Consider the following 18805-nt stretch of genomic DNA (forward strand, 5'->3'; position numbering starts at 1 on the left):
TTTCAAGCACCGCCCATTACCATCCTGCCTTCCTTCCCAGGAAAGAGGCAGACGAGGCTCGGCGACCTTCCTTCCACTCGCTGAATCTGGAAACTTATAATGCCCCCTTTACTATGCGGGAACTCGAACGTGCGCTTGCACTGTTCCAGTCCTCTGCTCCGGGGCCAGATGCCATTCACGTTCAGATGCTGGCACACCTTTCTCTGGAGGGCAAAAGCTTCCTTCTTCGTACCTACAATCGCGTCTGGACCGAAGGTCAAGTCCCCATGCGTTGGCGTGACGCCGTTGTTGTTCCTATACCCAAACCCGGGAAGGATAGACACCTTCCTTCTAGTTACCACCCCATTTCTCTTACAAGCTGTGTCTGTAAGGTGATGGAGCGCATGGTTAATGCTCGGTTAGTTTGGATTCTTGAATCTCGACGACTACATACTAATGTCCAATGCGGCTTTCGTCGCCGCCGCTCCGCTGTTGACCACCTTGTGACCTTGTTGACATTCATCATGAACAACTTTTTGCGAAGACGCCAAACGGTAGCCGTGTTCTTCGACTTGGAGAAGGCTTATGATACCTGTTGGAGAGGAGGTATCCTCCGCACTATGCACAGGTGGGGCCTACGCGGTCGTCTGCCCCTTTTTATTGATTCCTTTTTAACGGATCGACAGTTTAGGGTACGTGTGGGTTCCGTATTGTCCGACGTCTTCCTCCAGGAGAACGGAGTGCCTCAGGGCTCCGTCTTGAGCGTAGCCCTTTTTGCCATCGCGATCAATCCAATTATGGATTGCATTCCACCTAATGTCTCGGGCTCTCTCTTCGTCGATGACTTCGCGATCTACTGCAGTGCCCAGAGAACATGCCTCCTGGAGAGCTGCCTTCAGCGTTGTCTAGACAGCCTCTACTCATGGAGCGTGGCAAATGGCTTCCGGTTCTCTGAAGAGAAGACGGTTTGTATCAACTTTTGGCGATATAAAGCGTTCCTTCCGCCATCCTTACATCTCGGTCCCGTTGTTCTCCCATTCGTGGACACAACTAAGTTTCTAGGGCTCACGTTGGACAGAAAACTGTGTTGGTCTCCACATGTCTCTTATTTGGCGGCCCGTTGTACACGTTCCCTTAATGTCCTCAGAGTTCTTAGCGGTTCATCTTGGGGAGCGGATCGCACTGTCCTGCTTCGCTTGTATTGGTCCATAGTCCGATCGAAGCTGGATTATGGGAGCTTCGTCTACTCGTCCGCTCGGCCATCCCTCTTACGCCGGCTCAACTCCATCCACCATCAGGGGATACGTCTTGCGACCGGAGCCTTCTACACTAGTCCTGTCGAGAGTCTTTATGCTGAAGCTGCCAAGTTACCATTGAACTACCGGCGCGACGTACTGCTGTGTCGGTATGCCTGCCGGCTATGCCCGACCACCCCTCTTACAAGTCCTTCTTCGCCGATTCTCTCGACCGTCAGTACGGGTTGTATGTGTCTGCCCTGCTGCCCCCCGGAGTCCGCTTCCGTCGCCTGCTTCGACAATTGGATTTTGCCCTCCCTACCACCTTCAGAGAGGGTGAGAGCCCGACACCACCTTGGCTCCAGGCTCCGGTTCGTATTTATCTCGACCTCAGCTCATTCCCGAAGGAGGGTACTCCGGCTGCAGTGTATTGCTCACGGTTTGTCGAACTTCGTGCTCGACTTGCCGGTCACACCTTTATTTACACCGATGGCTCCAAAACTGACGATGGTGTCGGCTGTGCCTTTGTCGTCGGGGCCGCCACCTTTAAATACCGGCTCCTTGACCAATGTTCCAGCTTTACGGCCGAGCTTTTTGCTCTCCATCAGGCCGTTCAGTATGCCCGCCGCCACCGCCATTCATCGTATGTGCTCTGCACTGACTCACTCAGTGCTCTTCAGAGCCTTGGGGCTCCCTATCCGGTCCATCCCTTGATTCAACGGATACAGCAGTCCCTCCATTCTTTCGCTGATAATGGCGGTTCTGTCAGCTTTCTGTGGGTTCCTGGACGTGTAGGAGTGCCTGGGAATGAGGCTGCGGATGCTGCAGCCAAGGCTGCAGTCCTCCAGCCTCGGCCAGCCTCCCATTGTGTGCCGTCATCTGACGTTCGTGGGGATGTATGTAAGAGGCTTGTGTCGTTGTGGTGGGATGCTTGGTCATCCCTCCAAGGAAACAAGCTCCAGGCAGTAAAACCGCTCCCAACTGCTTGGACAACTTCTTCCCGACCATATCGGCGCGAGGAGGTCCTTCTGACCAGGTTGCGGATTGGGCATTGCCGGTTTAGCCACCGCTACCTGCTCTCCGGTGACCCAGCCCCGCAGTGCCGTTGTGGTCAGGCATTAACGGTGCGCCATGTTTTATTGTCGTGTCCCCGTTTTAGTCAATTTCGTGTTGTCCTGTCCCTGCCATCTACTTTACCGGATGTTTTAGCTGATGACGCTCGAGCAGCTGCTCGTATTCTGCGTTTTATAACTTTAACTGGCTTGACCAAAGACATTTAACCTTTTTACTTATTTAATCTGCATCTTTGTCAGGTCCTTCTGGTGTCCCCCCATCCCCTTGAGTTTTAGCAGATTCCATGTGCTCTAACACCAGTGACTGGGCGCTAATGACCTCAGCAGTTGAGCGCCCTTAAACCCTACCAAAAAAAAAAAAAAAAAAAAAAAAAAAAAAGCTTCATTACGAACTTGTTGAGCGGGACATTCAGCTTGCCGTATTAATTGGCCATCAGCTGCACAGAAGGCGGGGTGTGGAGGGGGACAACAGGAGTGGTGAGGTCGACGGGGATGGGGGCTCTCTTGCGGACGGAACAGCGTGGTAGGGGACGGGTTGTTCCACGGCATACGTCTTCGCACAAACGCCTACGCCGCAGAACTTGTAATCGAATATGCAACAGAACGTATTAACAGATTATACCAGAACGACGAATAATTCGACAAGTCAATCGTTTATTATTGAAAACTCAGTGGTTTCAGGATTAGGCAGGAACTGCATCAGAGAGAGCGATTTATTTTCGCTTGTCTTGTACACTTTTTTTCCTTTCTCTTGCTTCCATGTTAAAATTAGCGTCTTTCCCCAAAACACAGCTGTATTTACACAATTTCATGTCACTGCAATTGCGATATAATCCTGAAATAGTCTACTATTAATCAAATAATTGAGGACAAGTGAACGTCAGCAACTTATGAATACCTCATGTTTGGTACAAAAATAATAGTGTGATGCCTTCATTTATCGTGTTACAAAGTTCATACTAGTTCTCATTTCACAAGCTGTCGATAGCTCTTGGAAGAAATACATTATTTCACAGAAAAAAATTGTAGTCGTATATCGCAGTAGACAAAATTTCGCATGTTACCTATCTGGAAAAATACTCTCCGCTTTGTGTGCTGTCATTTGCCAAAAATTCGTTTCGGAATCTCGAACCGTTTATGAGATCTGAAGGATGGCAAGAATATTTCACTTCCACTCTCCTTCGCGCAGACAATCAGAACTAAGTGCACTGCAAACAATCCATTTTCTCGAGACTGGCGATCGATATAGATCTTGTCTCAAGTTTAAAGATAAGATCAATATGTTAACTTCATTTCTTACGCAATAAAATGTGGGCTAAGATGCATCAGCGCACACTAATTTTTCAGTGCAAAGTACTGGAATTTAGCACAGTACTTTATTAAATACAGGAATATCTCAATAACTATGATCTGTAACAAAATGACAGGCAGTTCATCATGAAACCGACGAATGAGGCTATGAGATGTGTGAGGGTAATTTTTTTCACCGAATAGTTGATTAAAGTCGTTTGAGAAAGGTTTTAATTCCACTGGCTTGCGCACACTCCATTCTCGCCCTGTAGCTGAGGAGGTCAGAAAACGTTTCGTTCGTAACGAAACAAGCTCACAGCCATGACAGCCATGTAGGTGATAGGTAACTGAGGCGGCCGTCCCTTGGAATAGAGGGGTGGACTTGCCCCGCACGAAGAACGAGAATGTATTTCTGCCCACTGGCCAAGTAATCCTGCGCGAGCTCTACTCCGGGAAGCATACCACTCTCACCCAATCTGTCAAACACTTTGCATGCTGGAACTCTACGATTAGAAAATAGTCGTCCGCATTCGTGAACAGCGGCTTTAGAATTCCCATTGCAAAACCTGTAGACAAAGATAATATTACTGCACTCCGCATGTGTGAAGAACTGTGGCGTTTCCAGTATGCTGGCCTATACTGTTTTGACTGTACATGTAACAACACTGTGGTACACTGGTGCAGAAATTGTACACTACTGGCCATTAAAATCGCTACACCAAGAATAAATGCAGATGGTAAATGGGTATTCATTGCACAAATATGTTATACTAGAACTGATATGTGATTACATTTTCACGCAATTTGGGTGCATACATCGTGAGAAATCAGTACCCAGAACAACCACCTCTGGCCTTAATAACGGCCTTGATACGCCTGGGCATTCAGTCAAACACACCTTGGATGGCGTGTACAGGTACAGCTGCCCACGCAGCTTCAACACGATACCACAGTGCATCAAGAGTAGTGACTGGCGTATTGTGACAAGCCAGTTGCTCGGCCACCATTGACCAGACGTTGTCAATTGGTGAGAGATTTGGAGAATGTGCTGGCCAGGGCAGCAGTCGAAGATTTTCTGTATCCAGAAAGACCCGTACAGGACCTGCAACATGCGGTAGAGCATTATCCTGCTGAAATGTAGGGTTTCGCAGGGATCGAATGTAGAGCCACGGGTCGTAACACATCTGAAATGTAACGTCCACTGTTAAGACTGCCGTCAATGCGAACTAGAGGTGACCGAGACGTGTAACCAATGGCCACTATACCATCACGCCGGATGATACGCCAGTGTTCCAATGTGCGTTCACCGCGATGTCGCCAAACACGAACGCGACCCTCATGATGCTGTAAACGGAACCTGGATTCATCCGAAAAAATGACGTTTTGCCATTCGTGCACCCAGGTTCGTCGTTGAGTACACCATCGCAGGTGCTCTTGTCTGTGATGTAGTGTCAAGGGTAACGGCAGCCGTGGTCTCCAAGCTGATAGTCCATGCTGCTGCAAACGTCTTCGAACTGTTCGTGCAGATGGTTGTTGTCTTGCAAACGTCCCCATCTGTTGACTCAGGGATCGAGACGTGGCTGCATGATCCGTTACAGCCATGCGGATAAGATGCCTGTCGTCTCGACTGCTAATGATACGAGGCCGTTGGGATCCAGCAGGGCGTTCCGTATTACCCTCCTGAACCCACCGATTCCATATTCTGCTAACAGTCATTGGATCTCGACCAAAGCGAGCAGTAATGTCGCGATACGATAAACCGCAATGGTGATAGGCTACAATCCGACCTTTATCAAAGTCGGAAACGCGATGGTACGCATTTCTCCTCCTTACACGAGGCATCACAACAACGTTTCACCAGGCAACACCGGTCAACTGCTGCTTGTGTGTGAGAAATCGGTTGGAAACTTTCCTCATGTCAGCACGTCGTAGGTGTGGCCACTGGCGCCAACCTTGTGTGAATATTCTGAGAAGCTAATCGTTTGCATATCACAGAATCTTCTTCCTGTCGGTTAAATTTCGCATCTGTAGCACGTCATCTTCGTGGTGTAGCAATTTAAATGGCCAGTAGTGTAATACTAAAACGAGAAGTAAACAACGTTTACACCTGCAGGTTTCGTCACCTCACCACACACAAGTGGAGCGCGCATTGAAATGGTCAGTAAAGTCGACACTACATAGCCTGATGCCGTTTGGTTAGATTCGGCTGTGAGTGTTGGTGAAGAAGGACGTGCCACTGACGCCTGTGATTTTCAAACAGCTGTATGTTGGATCGGTTAAGCAAAGGTCATATGTTCATTTGACGTTTTTTTGTTCAGAATCGTCGATACTACCACTCCTCAAAGTATTTAGCTCTCGTCTTGACTCGCCGCCTCTTCAAATGGATGTGAAACACCGCAAGTTTATAGGCCCGTATGTCGAACGCCCAGATGCTGAGTTTTCACAGCCTCACGAGTGCTTGTGTGGTTTCAGGGACGCGCAGTGTTCTCCTGGTACGACGGCGTGCTCACGGCGGACCCCGGCTACCTGGGTCGCGTGTCCCTGGTGTCTCCAGACGCGCCGTACGGCCGCGGCTCGGTCAACCTCACTTCCATCAGGGAGACGGACTCCGGCTGGTACGAGTGCGTCGTCTTCTTCCCCAACCGCACGCCGGCGACCAGGCCCAACGGCACCTGGTTCCACCTCGCCGTAGAAGGTACGCCTCCTTCCATCTTACCTAGGTGCTATTTCTGTCCGCACACTGCTGCGTCAGAGTAGTGCTGTGTTTGAGTACTACTCGAACTGCTCGAGTAGGTTTTATCAAAGTTAGAAAAATCTCGTCTTCTGTTCAATCTTCCGATCACGCCGCGATCTAGCAACTTTCGTTAGTATTATTACTTTAACGTACTGTCGACTTTAATAATATATATAACCGTGAAACATGGATTGTAAAATCTTGTTAGGTGCAGCTTATATGTAACAACAGTAACTTTTTATTAAAGATCGCAGTAGAGGGCCGCGCGGGATAGCCGCGTGGTCTCAGGCGTCTTGCACGGTGCGCGCGGCTCTCACCGTCGGACGTTTGAGTCCTCCCTCAGGCATGGGTGTGTGTATCGTCCTTAGCGTAAGTCAGGTTAAGTTATATTAAGTAGTGTATAAGCAGTTCGGTCCCATAAGACCTTACCACAAATTTCCAAATTTCCGTAATAGAGGATTCAGTCCAGCTCTAGACTTTTCGCTCGTTCTGCGATATAGTGACTTCTGTTGATACTGACGCCAAGATGGGTCTTGCTGCTATAATATATTCTCGATTGCAGTTACGGTCAGTTTTGTAGGACTTATTTCGTTTACTAGGATTTAATGCTTCATTATTTTTCTTCTTGTTTCATTTGCGCGTACTATTCTGTTTCTTGTCTCACTAAAAGCTGGTGACGTTTCCATCCGTTAGTCTAAAATGGGTACAGAGATTGAAATATTCGTATGCAACTCACTTGGCACATTATTTCTATTTCTCAAAACCAAATGAAATGTTGGGCCGGTTTCAGAGTCGAGTGATGTTTTTCAAACGACAACATTTTCGCCTTTGACTAGTAGCTTTACTTAAAAATTGGCGTGAATGGTTACATAAACATACACTCTGGAACTGTATGAGAACTTTTATTCGAAATTTGTTTAAATACAAAAACAGTTTGTGAGAAGGTGAAATTCAATGCTATTTCCTCCGGTGTTTAAGTAATTATAGGTTGTTGTTGTGACTAGTTCATAGTTTCTCTGGTGCCCCTTTTGTTCCTGCCGCGAGAACAACAGAAGATTATGAAGGACATCCCAACAGAAATGCCAAAACGTTGGTAGGGTTAAAAAAAATAGATGAACATGACGCGCCCTGCCAACCTATAATTGCTTTCAATTCTTCATTCTTTGAAATCATCGCAAAATTTACAAATTAATAGTCCTACGACACTAGACGTTTTACAAGCAGCAAAAATTAAATGAACTTCAACATGGAGCCTAATACTCCTGATCTACGCAACTTTCATTCCACTGCATTCCCCTGAAACTTTAAAAAAGACAGTATACATTTAATCAGGTATCTGCCGTCTCGGGAAAGCATTGTATGGTTGAAAGATACATTGAATTCCGAGTGATGCCTAATAAATTTTACACAAGAACATCGTTTGCTGCCCTCAGCTGTTTCAAAAATCCTGTCACATATCCAATCTCCATTTATCATACCTAAAAGTACTTGATTTCCGATCGTCAGAGGAAGTACTTTTGGAAGAAGAATACGCGGCTCTAAATTAATTTCGATGCACCTACTTCTCTGTATCGTACATAAAGTATATTAAAACACACGATGTCAATATCCGTCCGCTGTATTTGGCAAAATAATTTCCTCACAGTCGTCGCCTCCTATGATAACACAGCAAATGTCAGAGGAAGGACGCGACACGAAAACTCAAAATTCCTCGCCAGTTAACAGTTTATTTGGCGCTGCTTTAAAGTTTCTCGAAAAAATAATTCAGTGCACTGTTTACCGAGTAAACGCGGTTTCCTGAATGTAATGAAATGCCTTATTCATTAATTTCTTTTAGAAAAATGCATCTGTTCATTAGTGATTACGCCATTCTAGTTCTTAAAATATTGCTCTATTTTATGTGATTAATTGTAAACATTAATTTATATCTATACATACATTTAAATTAAAGAACCTGCCACGGTTTCTGCCTGTATGTTTGGGCTAGTATCAGAAACTCTGGTAGGTATTTTGATGGGGTTTTCACGAACAGATTGATTGATGTACGGGGAGAGTGTGTGTATACTTTATAAATACTTCATTAAAACTGGCTGAAATGTGAAAACTGAGTAGATGGGTTTGCTGTTTGAGGAGCAAAGTAACTGATGATGGCAGGAGTAGAGTGGGTATAAAATGTAAACTGACAATCGCAGAAAAAGAGGAACAACAGAAATTTGTTAACAGAGAATATACACTGACGGAAAAAATTCGCAACACAAAAAAGCATAGAGTAATAAAATTTCGGGAATACATTTGCCTAAGTAGCATATTTCAGTGATCAACATTGTAAGATGACAGGCTAATGTAAGCGCGAGATAAACCATTGCAAATATGAAATGCTGGTAGTATAATAACTGCTGTAACAGCTCAAGAATGTTGAATGTAAACACGCAAACTTACATGCATTATGTTGTTCAGGTAATGAATGTCAGTTTCTAGGATAGAGTCCCACGCCTGTTGCACTTGGTCAGTCAGTACAGTGACGGATAATGCTGTTTGTGGATGCCCTGGAGTTGTCATCCGATGATCTCCCATATGCGTTCGGTTGGAGACACATCTGGTGGTCGAGGTCAAGGCAACATGTGGACTCTGTAGAGAATGTTGGGTTACAGCGGCAGTATGTGAGCGAACATTATGCTGTTGGACAATACTCCCAGGAATGCTGCTCACAAATTTCAACACAACAGGTCAAATCATGAGGGTGCTTGAAAAAACCAAGAGAGTGCTCCTTCTGTCGTACGAAATCGCAGCCCTGCCCATAACTCCAGGTGTAGGTCTAGTGCGTCCAGCACGCAGACTTTGATTGCTGCCCCTCAGCTGTCCTCCTCCTAACCAACACACGGCCATCCACTCCCACCGAGGCACAACCAGCTTGCAGGGAAAACACTAAAGATCTCCTTCCTGCCCTCCCATGAGCTCTCCCTTGACACCACTAAAATCGCAAATGGCGGTGATTTGGGGTCAGTGCATTGCACACAACATGGCGTCTGGCTAGAAGCTGTCCTTGAAGTAACCTATTTCTTAACAGTTTGTTGTGTCACAGTTGCGCCAGCTGCTGCTCAGATTGCTGCTGCAGATGCAGTACGACGTGCCAGAGCCATAAGCCGAACACGATAATCTTCCCTCTTGGTAGTGCCACGTGGCAGTCCGGAGCTCGGTCTTCTTGCGACCATACATTCTCGTGACCACCGCTGCCAGTAGTTGTGTACAGTGGCTACAGTTCTGCCATGTCTTTCTGCAAAATCGCAGAAGGAACATCCAACTTCTCGTAGCCAAATTACACGGCCTCGTTGAAACTCAGTGAGGTATTGATAACAGCGTCTTTGTCGCCTTAAAAGCAATTTTAGCTAACTTCAGTTCACCACGTACAATCTCAAGGGCAACTAACACGACCGCTACAGCGTGTATTTAACGCAAACCTGATCTGAATTCTGAAAGTGGCGCTGCCGTCCCCATTCTCATGCCACTCGCACGAAATCTGAATAAATATCATCTTTTAGATGTGAAAACGCGCTTACCGACTTCTGTTTATGTTGCACAACCATTCCTTGGTGTTGCAATATTTTTCATCTGTAGATTTGAGACTTATGTAGTCTTTTCTGGTGGTATTTAACTGGAGTGAGTCCTGTATGGAAGCGAAACATGGAGGGTAAATAGTTCAGACAAGAAAAGAAGAGACGCTGTTGAAATGTGATGCCAGAGAAGGATACCGAAGGTTAGACGGATAGAAATTTGTTACACATTTTGACTAAATGGAGGGATTGGCTGATATTACACATTCTGAGACCTCAAGAGATCACCAGTTTAGTATTGTAAGGAAGTGTGTGTGTGTGTGTGTGTGTGTGTGTGTGTGTGTGTGTGTGTGTGTGCGTGTGTGTGTGTGTGTGTGTGTGTGTGTGTGTGCAGGGGGGAGGGAAGGGAGAGCGAGGGTCAGGGAGCAAAAATCGCATATGGCGCCCAAGAGGTGAATACAATAGATTCAGAAGGATGTAGGTAGGAGGTTTGCACAGGATACAAACATGAATAACTGCAAGAAATCTGTCTTCAGACTGAGGACCACAACAACAACATTTGTGCCGCCTTGCGTGCGCTGATTCAGTCGTTTAAATCACATACGAGGGTTCCCTGAAAAATAATGCCTCCTCCTTCGTAGCTCTTAAACAGTTGGCAGCATTGGTATGCGGCAGGTACTGGCTTGTTTCGTAGCCTCTTCTCTACAGCTCCAGTTAGCGGGAAGCCTTAGCGTTGAACGGTTGTGTTCTTACAGTGTAAAGTATGGAACCTTGAGCAGACAGTCGGTCAATGTGATTTAAGCAACGTGCAGTGACTGAATTCTTGACACCAGAAAGTGTCACCCCAAAGGAGATTCATCAGAGACTGTAAGCAGCTTATGGTGATTGTGTTGATGTGAGTACTGTGCGTCGTTGGGCGAGTAAGTTTAAAGATGTTGAGGCAGGACCTGTGTGGAAAACAAAGAGTTGGACATCCTGTGACAGCAACCACCTAGTTTCACAAGCAAAATGTTCACAGACTGACTCAGGACGATCGTCATATCACTCAGAGAGAAACTGTAAGCACACTCGACATTTCACAAGAACGTGTGGGTCACATTATTGCTTTGCTTGGCTATCGGAAGATCTGTGCACGATGGGTACCCCAGATGCTGACTCCTGAAGTGAAAGCACACAGACTTGAAATTTGCCAGGAACTTCTCTCGCATTACAAGAATACCCACAGTACTCACATCAACGCAGTGCCCGTAAACTGCTTTCATTCTCTGATGAATCTCCTTTGGCATGATACCTTCTGTTGTCAGGAATTTAATGGCTGCACGTTGCTTAAATCGCGTTGACCGACCGTCTGCCCAAGGTTCCATACTTAAAACTGTAAGAACACAACCGTTCACTGCTAAGGCTTCCCGCCAACTGTAGCTGTAGAGAAGAGGCTACGGAAAAAGCCAGTACCTGCCGCATACCAATGCTGCCAGCTGTTGAAGAGCTACGAAGGAGGAGGCATTATTTTTCAGTCAACCCTCGTACAAGTGGTAGTATTGACTCACCTAACGTTTTTTGAATTTCATTCATAACTGCATGCAGTGGTCTGTAAACTAAGTACTTCCTACGCCAGACAGGACGTCCAGCTGTAGATACGTAGTGCTACTCATGCGGAGGCGGGGTGGCACGTCGGTGTTCTACAAATGTGATTTGACAAAGCCTGCGTGAATGTCTTTCCTCACTCATGAAAGGAAAGGATAACAACGAAGAAAGAAGGAAAGGAACTGTCTGGCTGTTCACATTTATGATGCAACACGCTTTATCTGTACCATTGGTCGACGAAGTACCACGCTAAAATTTAGGTGCTGCCAATTGTGCCTAGCCAGTGAGTGACTGTGAGAAACGGTGCCAGGTACAATGTATTAGGGTTCTTAGTGCTTATCCCATAGCTACTAGAAATCATTGTTACTTGAGAGGAACATTGTGGACTAAAGTGTTAACCGATCCTCTGACAGCCTTAATCACAAGAACAACGAGAGTGACACAGAATGCTAGAACATCGGTTCACATGACACAATTACAACTTTTACAGTCGGCGTATTTGTATTATCTTCGTGTGGTCGTTTAAGTGTTTCCTACTCAAGGCTAATCAGGTATTGCAGTCTTCGATACTATGTCTATTCTTCGTTGTAACTGTTCACTTTGATGAAGGCTGAGTCCAACAATAATATCTCCAATAACTAAAGTTCGTTAACTCGTCGTACACTATCAGAATATCGCTTCAGTTCAAGTTCTCAAGTCACAATAACTGAGAACAAAGTCCGCCCATCTGTTTCACTCAGTAGTACTTTTTTTGAATAGAAACAATCCCTTAGCGTTTCGTTTGTAGTACTATAACAAACGGTGCTGTCTCACGACTTGATAGCAAGCATGCTAGCAAGCGACTAAGATTTCCATGATCGTGCATTGTAGACGCATTGAATTTCTTTTTCGTCGCATTTACAACTCTCTTTCACAATAAATGTTATCTCTGATCGACATATTACTTTGGACTTAACTTTCATCGTACTGATTTGCAGTTATTACTGAGATGTGTGATAGCTAATTAAAAATAACCTTTCTTTCTTTTTACCTTTTTATCATGACATACTCAGTAATTATTGAAATTGGCGTTCATCAAAACCTTAAGGTGTTATATTATTGTCAAAGTTGTCGTACCTGTCAGGATAACACTGTTCCCTAATTTAAATTATCATGACATTCTTATTTGGGTTTTCGGGTTTCTTGGTGTGTTACACAGTGTTGAGTTTGTATCCGTTTTTGAGCGCCATGACCGACCTCATTTGAACTCTTATGTAAGGAGAGTTAATTTGGAGTTGGAACGGCTGCTTATTTCAGGTGCGGGTCACACATTAGTGTGGTTACTGTTGATTCCCTCAATAGGTGGGATTATACTAGGCATGGCCTTCACCCCAGCGGGAAAGGGAAGGGTAAACTGGCTGGGAACATAGCAGGAAAGTTAAAGGGGGGAGGCACTCTCATGAGTGATAAAATACCAGTGGTTTTACGGTTCAGGAAAGACCATTTTTTAAGGTATGGAGGACAGATAGAAACCAAGTTTTAAGAGAGGTTAGGATTGAGAAAAACCTTCAGTTTAAGAAAGAAACCAAGAAACATAATTCCAGTTCATTACGTTACCATAAACAGCAGTTGATTATGAATTTTCAACAATCCATAGAAATTTCAACTCTACTCAGTTTTAACTCAATGTGACATGTCAGCTGTCTTTATTGCATCAAAATATTCGAGGACTGAGAAATAAAATTAATGAATTTACTACCTGCATAGATTAAAGTCCTCAAACCCAACTGACATGATCTGCCTCTCTGAACATCATGTGACCACTGGTATAGAACTTTTAAGTGTTACAGGATTTAGGTTAGCATCTCACTTTTGTAAAGGAGAAATGGAGAAAGAAGGAGTTGCCATATTCATCAGGAACTGTCATAAATTTATGAACATAGACATTCATAAATTTTGCCTAGAACAGCATATGGAAACATGTGCAAAAGAAGTAGAATTTCATGAAAAATCCTTCCTAGTATTAAATGTATATTGAGCACCTGCAGGTAACTTCAATCTGTTCATAAACCACTTTGAAGCTGTACTGGCCCATTTAACAACCAAAAACAAAGTAATAGTGGTTGCTGGTGACTTCAATGTAGATTTCCTTAAAGACTCTCTCAATAAGAACTTATTTTAGTTAGTAACACTATCATTAAACTTAATTCCCACTGTAAAGTTCCCAACTAGGGTAATCAATTGCTCACAAACAGCCAGTGATAATATCTTTATAGAAAAGTCCAATGAACAAAATTATATTACAAAACCATTAGGCAATGGCCTCTCAGATGACATGCAGTTCCTTCTGTTAAATGTTAATACTGAACAGGATATAAAATCTGTTAAATCTGCACTCAAGAGGGTAGCCAATAAGCCAAAAACTGATTATTTTAGGACGCTCTTCAGAGACATTCACTGGAGTGATGTTTACAGTGCACATGGCATGAATAAAAAAAATAATACTTTTGCTTATAAAGTGTTTACCTTATCAGAACACTGTTTCCCCCCAAAACTAACCAAGGTTAGATCAAAGTCTACAAAGAAGCCATGGATTACTCAAGGAATAGAGGTATCTTGTAAAACAAAAATAAATCTGTCAATCCGAAACAGTTCTGATGTTGATGCTATACTGCAAAATATTAAAGACTGTAACATGGACATCAGAGCAAATATATTACAAGGAAAAGATAGTCATATCAGATAACAAAATAAAGACAATATGGGGTATAGTGATGGAGCAGACCAGTAGAATCAGACATGAAGAGGGACAAGTAGCATTAAGAGTAGATGATACACTGGTGACAGTTGTGTGTAGTGGTGAGAACTTATTAACAAACATTTTGTAACTGTTACTGAAAAGATGGGATTGTCAGGTTCTGTAGATGCTGGCATGGGATACCTCAGACCAGACATTTCAAGTAACTTCCATAGTATGAATTTGACCCTCACTACCGCAGCAGAAGTAATGTCCATCATAAAATCTTTAAAATCAAAAACATCTTGTGGTTATGATGGAATATCAACAAAGTTAATTAAAGAATGAGATTTTCAGTTAAGTAACATATTAAGCTATCTGTGTTACCAGTAGTTTGTCAGTGGAATATTTCCTGAATGATTGAAAGATGCTGAAGTTAAGCCACTGTATCAGAAGGGAGATAAAGAAATAGCGTCAAATTTCTGTCCAATCTCACTTTTGCCAGGATTCTCAAAAATTTTAGAAAAGATAATGTATAATCGGGTTTATAACGATCTTATCACAAATAACATACTGTCAAAGTCGCAGTTCTGATTCTAAAGGGTTATGATATTGAGAAGGTTATCTACACTTATAGTGAAAATGTACTAAATTCTTTAGACAAAAAATTGCAGGTACCTGATATATTTTGTGATCTGTCAAAGGCACTTGACTGAGTAAATAAAATATCCTTTAAAGTAAATTAAAATATTATGGTGTAACAGAAAATTCTGCAAAATGGTTCAGCTTCCCAATATATTTATTCATTAATGAAATTTGTCATTAAAAATACATTCCTGGAAATGAAAAAAAGAACACATTGACACCGGTGTGTCAGACCCACCATACTTGCTCCGGACACTGCGAGAGGGCTGTACAAGCAATGATCACACGCACGGCACAGCGGACACACCAGGAACCGCGGTGTTGGCCGTCGAATGGCGCTAGCTGCGCAGCATTTGTGCACCGCCGCCGTCAGTGTCAGCCAGTTTGCCGTGGCATACGGAGCTCCATCGCAGTCTTTAACACTGGTAGCATGCCGCGACAGCGTGGACGTGAACCGTATGTGCAGTTGACGGACTTTGAGCGAGGGCGTATAGTGGGCATGCGGGAGGCCGGGTGGACGTACCGCCGAATTGCTCAACACGTGGGGCGTGAGGTCTCCACAGTACATCGATGTTGTCGCCAGTGGTCGGCGGAAGGTGCACGTGCCCGTCGACCTGGGACCGGACCGCAGCGACGCACGGATGCACGCCAAGACCGTAGGATCCTACGCAGTGCCGTAGGGGACCGCACCGCCACTTCCCAGCAAATTAGGGACACTGTTGCTCCTGGGGTATCGGCGAGGACCATTCGCAACCGTCTCCATGAAGCTGGGCTACGGTCCCGCACACCGTTAGGCCGTCTTCCGCTCACGCCCCAACATCGTGCAGCCCGCCTCCAGTGGTGTCGCGACAGGCGTGAATGGAGGGACGAATGGAGACGTGTCGTCTTCAGCGATGAGAGTCGCTTCTGCCTTGGTGCCAATGATGGTCGAATGCGTGTTTGGCGCCGTGCAGGTGAGCGCCACAATCAGGACTGCATACGACCGAGGCACACAGGGCCAACACCCGGCATCATGGTGTGGGGACCGATCTCCTACACTGGCCGTACACCACTGGTGATCGTCGAGGGGACACTGAATAGTGCACGGTACATCCAAACCGTCATCGAACCCATCGTTCTACCATTCCTAGACCGGCAAGGGAACTTGCTGTTCCAACAGGACAATGCACGTCCGCATGTATCCCGTGCCACCCAACGTGCTCTAGAAGGTGTAAGTCAACTACCCTGGCCAGCAAGATCTCCGGATCTGTCCCCCATTGAGCATGTTTGGGACTGGATGAAGCGTCGTCTCACGCGGTCTGCACGTCCAGCACGAACGCTGGTCCAACTGAGGCGCCAGGTGGAAATGGCATGGCAAGCCGTTCCACAGGACTACATCCAGCATCTCTACGATCGTCTCCATGGGAGAATAGCAGCCTGCATTGCTGCGAAAGGTGGATATACACTGTACTAGTGCCGACATTGTGCATGCTCTGTTGCCTGTGTCTATGTGCCTGTGGTTCTGTCAGTGTGATCATGTGATGTATCTGACCCCAGGAATGTGTCAATAAAGTTTCCCCTTCCTGGGACAATGAATTCACGGTGTTCTTATTTCAATTTCCAGGAGTGTATATCACTTTTTCAAACCAATAGCTCATTTCATGGAATCAATACTAGAAATAAGAATAATCTTCACAAGGTTTTAAAGTCACTTAGTCTTGTACAAAAAGATGTGCATTATTCAGGAATACACATTTTCAATAACTTGCCAGCAGTCATAAAAAGCTTAACAACCAATGAAATTCAATTTAAGAGGAGCCTAAGGGATTTATTGGTTGCCAACTTGTTCCACTCCATTTATGAATTTCTCAGTAGAACCAACTGATTTTGTGTGTGTGTGTATAAAGTACAATCTAAGATCTGCACCACTTCAGTGCAGTAATGTGTTCATTGTAAATAAGTATTGTAGTAGTTCTATTATATGTTATCACCTTATAAATAAAAAAAATATTTTTTAAATTTTAAATTAAGTGCTTTAATGCGATCTTACTAAATGAATTTCGTAAAATGATCCTTTGAGATAGTGTTCATTGAAAAAAACATGACGATCATTCCACGTTGTACCTGTGGAAGGTACATTAGCTTATTTGTTTTAGTTGTAAATATTTGTCATACATTATTGTTTTCCTGACATGTTCTACATCCTGGAGGACCTCCTCACTGCAGATCAATTTAATCTGATCCAGCCTGAAACGAGTACTTCTCTTATTTATTGCCACTCTTGGCCTACTTCCATCATCAGATCAAGACTTGTAACTTATAAAACAAAGCCAGGTTTAATAAAACTTACTAAACTTTAAGTGGGGAGTCAATAACCCGCTTGAGAATAGATTCTGTTGTAACTGACATTGAGTATTGTTTTACAAGTTACAAGTTCTGAATCGATGATGGCAGTAGTCCAAACGTCGTTATCAGTCTATCCTGTTATGAACTGTAAAATCTCGTATCTGTCTGTCTGAATATGCTAATCTACAAAAGCAATTGATGAGATTTCATGGATTCTACATAGGAAACTTGAGGCAACTTGGAGCAATGTATGAACTTTATTTCATCAGAATCTGAACGTGGAGAAAAAGATACCGTGATTTCAAATTTTCACTAAAATCGTCTGTTCAGCATTGCAGTTCCGATGTTTGATCATCAAGGCGTAGGACACAAAGAACCAGTAGATGGCGATGTTAGTTTCTTAGTAAGTCAAAGAACCAATAGGTCGTATTACTCGTAGTTTTCTTTTTTCCTTTTTTTTATTTTTAACTCGGCGATAGATTCATTTTGGAAGTCTGCATCAATGATAGAATTAAGCACCACAATCTTATCTTAACGAACAGAAACTAACGTTGAATTTACTTGGCTTGAATTTACCGGTTTCGCTTTGTGTATTAAAATTTAACGAGATTGCTTTGCTTGTTTCGATAGGTTTTATTTGTAGTTTTAGCTAGGAAAAACGAATTTATTAAATATGCTTTATGATTTGGGAGCCTACTCATTACATTTTATTTTCATTTTATTTACGAATAAAAACGTCTAGAAATGGTAGAGTCTTTCTGAACAGAACAGAATAGCTAAAAGACTGAGTATTATACCGTTTTAAGACTCCAATGAAGGTCATGAGGTGAGACTCACTGCAGTTCGACAACATCAGGCTTTAACTCGCACTTTCGAAATTTCTATCCCAAGTGCAGTGCGATGTAGTTCTGATCAAGAACGTCGTACATTATATCGCTCCTCAATTTATCATTTAGCTCTAAATGTGTGCAATTCCCCGTGATCTTATGTTATGCCATGAACATTAAGCAAAGCACAAGGCATATTGCGGGCATGGACCACATGCACGCATGTCAGAAGGAACATTGCATAGCACTTCTTGACACCACTGGCACGACAATTTCTTATTTAGCGGTCGACACCGGGCCTGCGACGTACAAACAAAATATCTCTCCTGCACGGGAACAATATGAATGGGATGTATGAGTATAGGTATGACACGTGGATTACGGTGTATGGGAGGTTAGGTCGGGCCGTGAGTCTTGCTCGGATAGTCAAAACACTTAAGGCGACCGTCCATGTATAGCGGAGTCCTGGTCTGGTACAAATTTTTACTGTCGTTATTCCAATATACACCTGAAGGCTGTCCATATTCGAACTGTTAACACATTTCACGTCTTAGTGTCATAGCTTTCCCACATGCTTTTGCGTGGCTCTTTCCCGTGTTAGTGAAGCGAACTACTTCTTTGATCCTGTCCCCATCGTACGAGGTGCTGCCCAAAATATCCGAGTATTTCATTGTACGACAGTGCATCGCTACAACTCTCAAAGTATACGTCTCAGCTGCTGCGGCACAAAACTGCTTCATCTGCGGAGTATACAGTTGTGAGTTGTGATGATTTGCGTCAGAACGTGATTTAGTGCTTCTGCGAACTGTGAAATGGATAACTTGAAGGAGCAATGGATTTGCATCA

The 18805-nt window shown here is 44.1% G+C and overlaps 1 protein-coding gene across 2 annotated transcripts in view; it reads left to right on the top strand.

Moving 5' to 3' along the window:
- Positions 1 to 18805, top strand: part of LOC126416314 (protein borderless) — a 461225-nt gene that overhangs the window by 352043 nt on the left and 90377 nt on the right. For both annotated transcript variants that reach the window (XM_050083976.1, XM_050083975.1), the window contains one exon: positions 6050 to 6272. In XM_050083976.1, the coding sequence (XP_049939933.1) occupies positions 6050 to 6272 (223 nt within the window). The remainder of the gene's footprint in view (positions 1 to 6049; positions 6273 to 18805) is intronic.

This window comes from Schistocerca serialis, chromosome 8, assembly GCF_023864345.2.
Source record: "Schistocerca serialis cubense isolate TAMUIC-IGC-003099 chromosome 8, iqSchSeri2.2, whole genome shotgun sequence".
NCBI classification, from domain to species: domain Eukaryota; kingdom Metazoa; phylum Arthropoda; class Insecta; order Orthoptera; family Acrididae; genus Schistocerca; species Schistocerca serialis.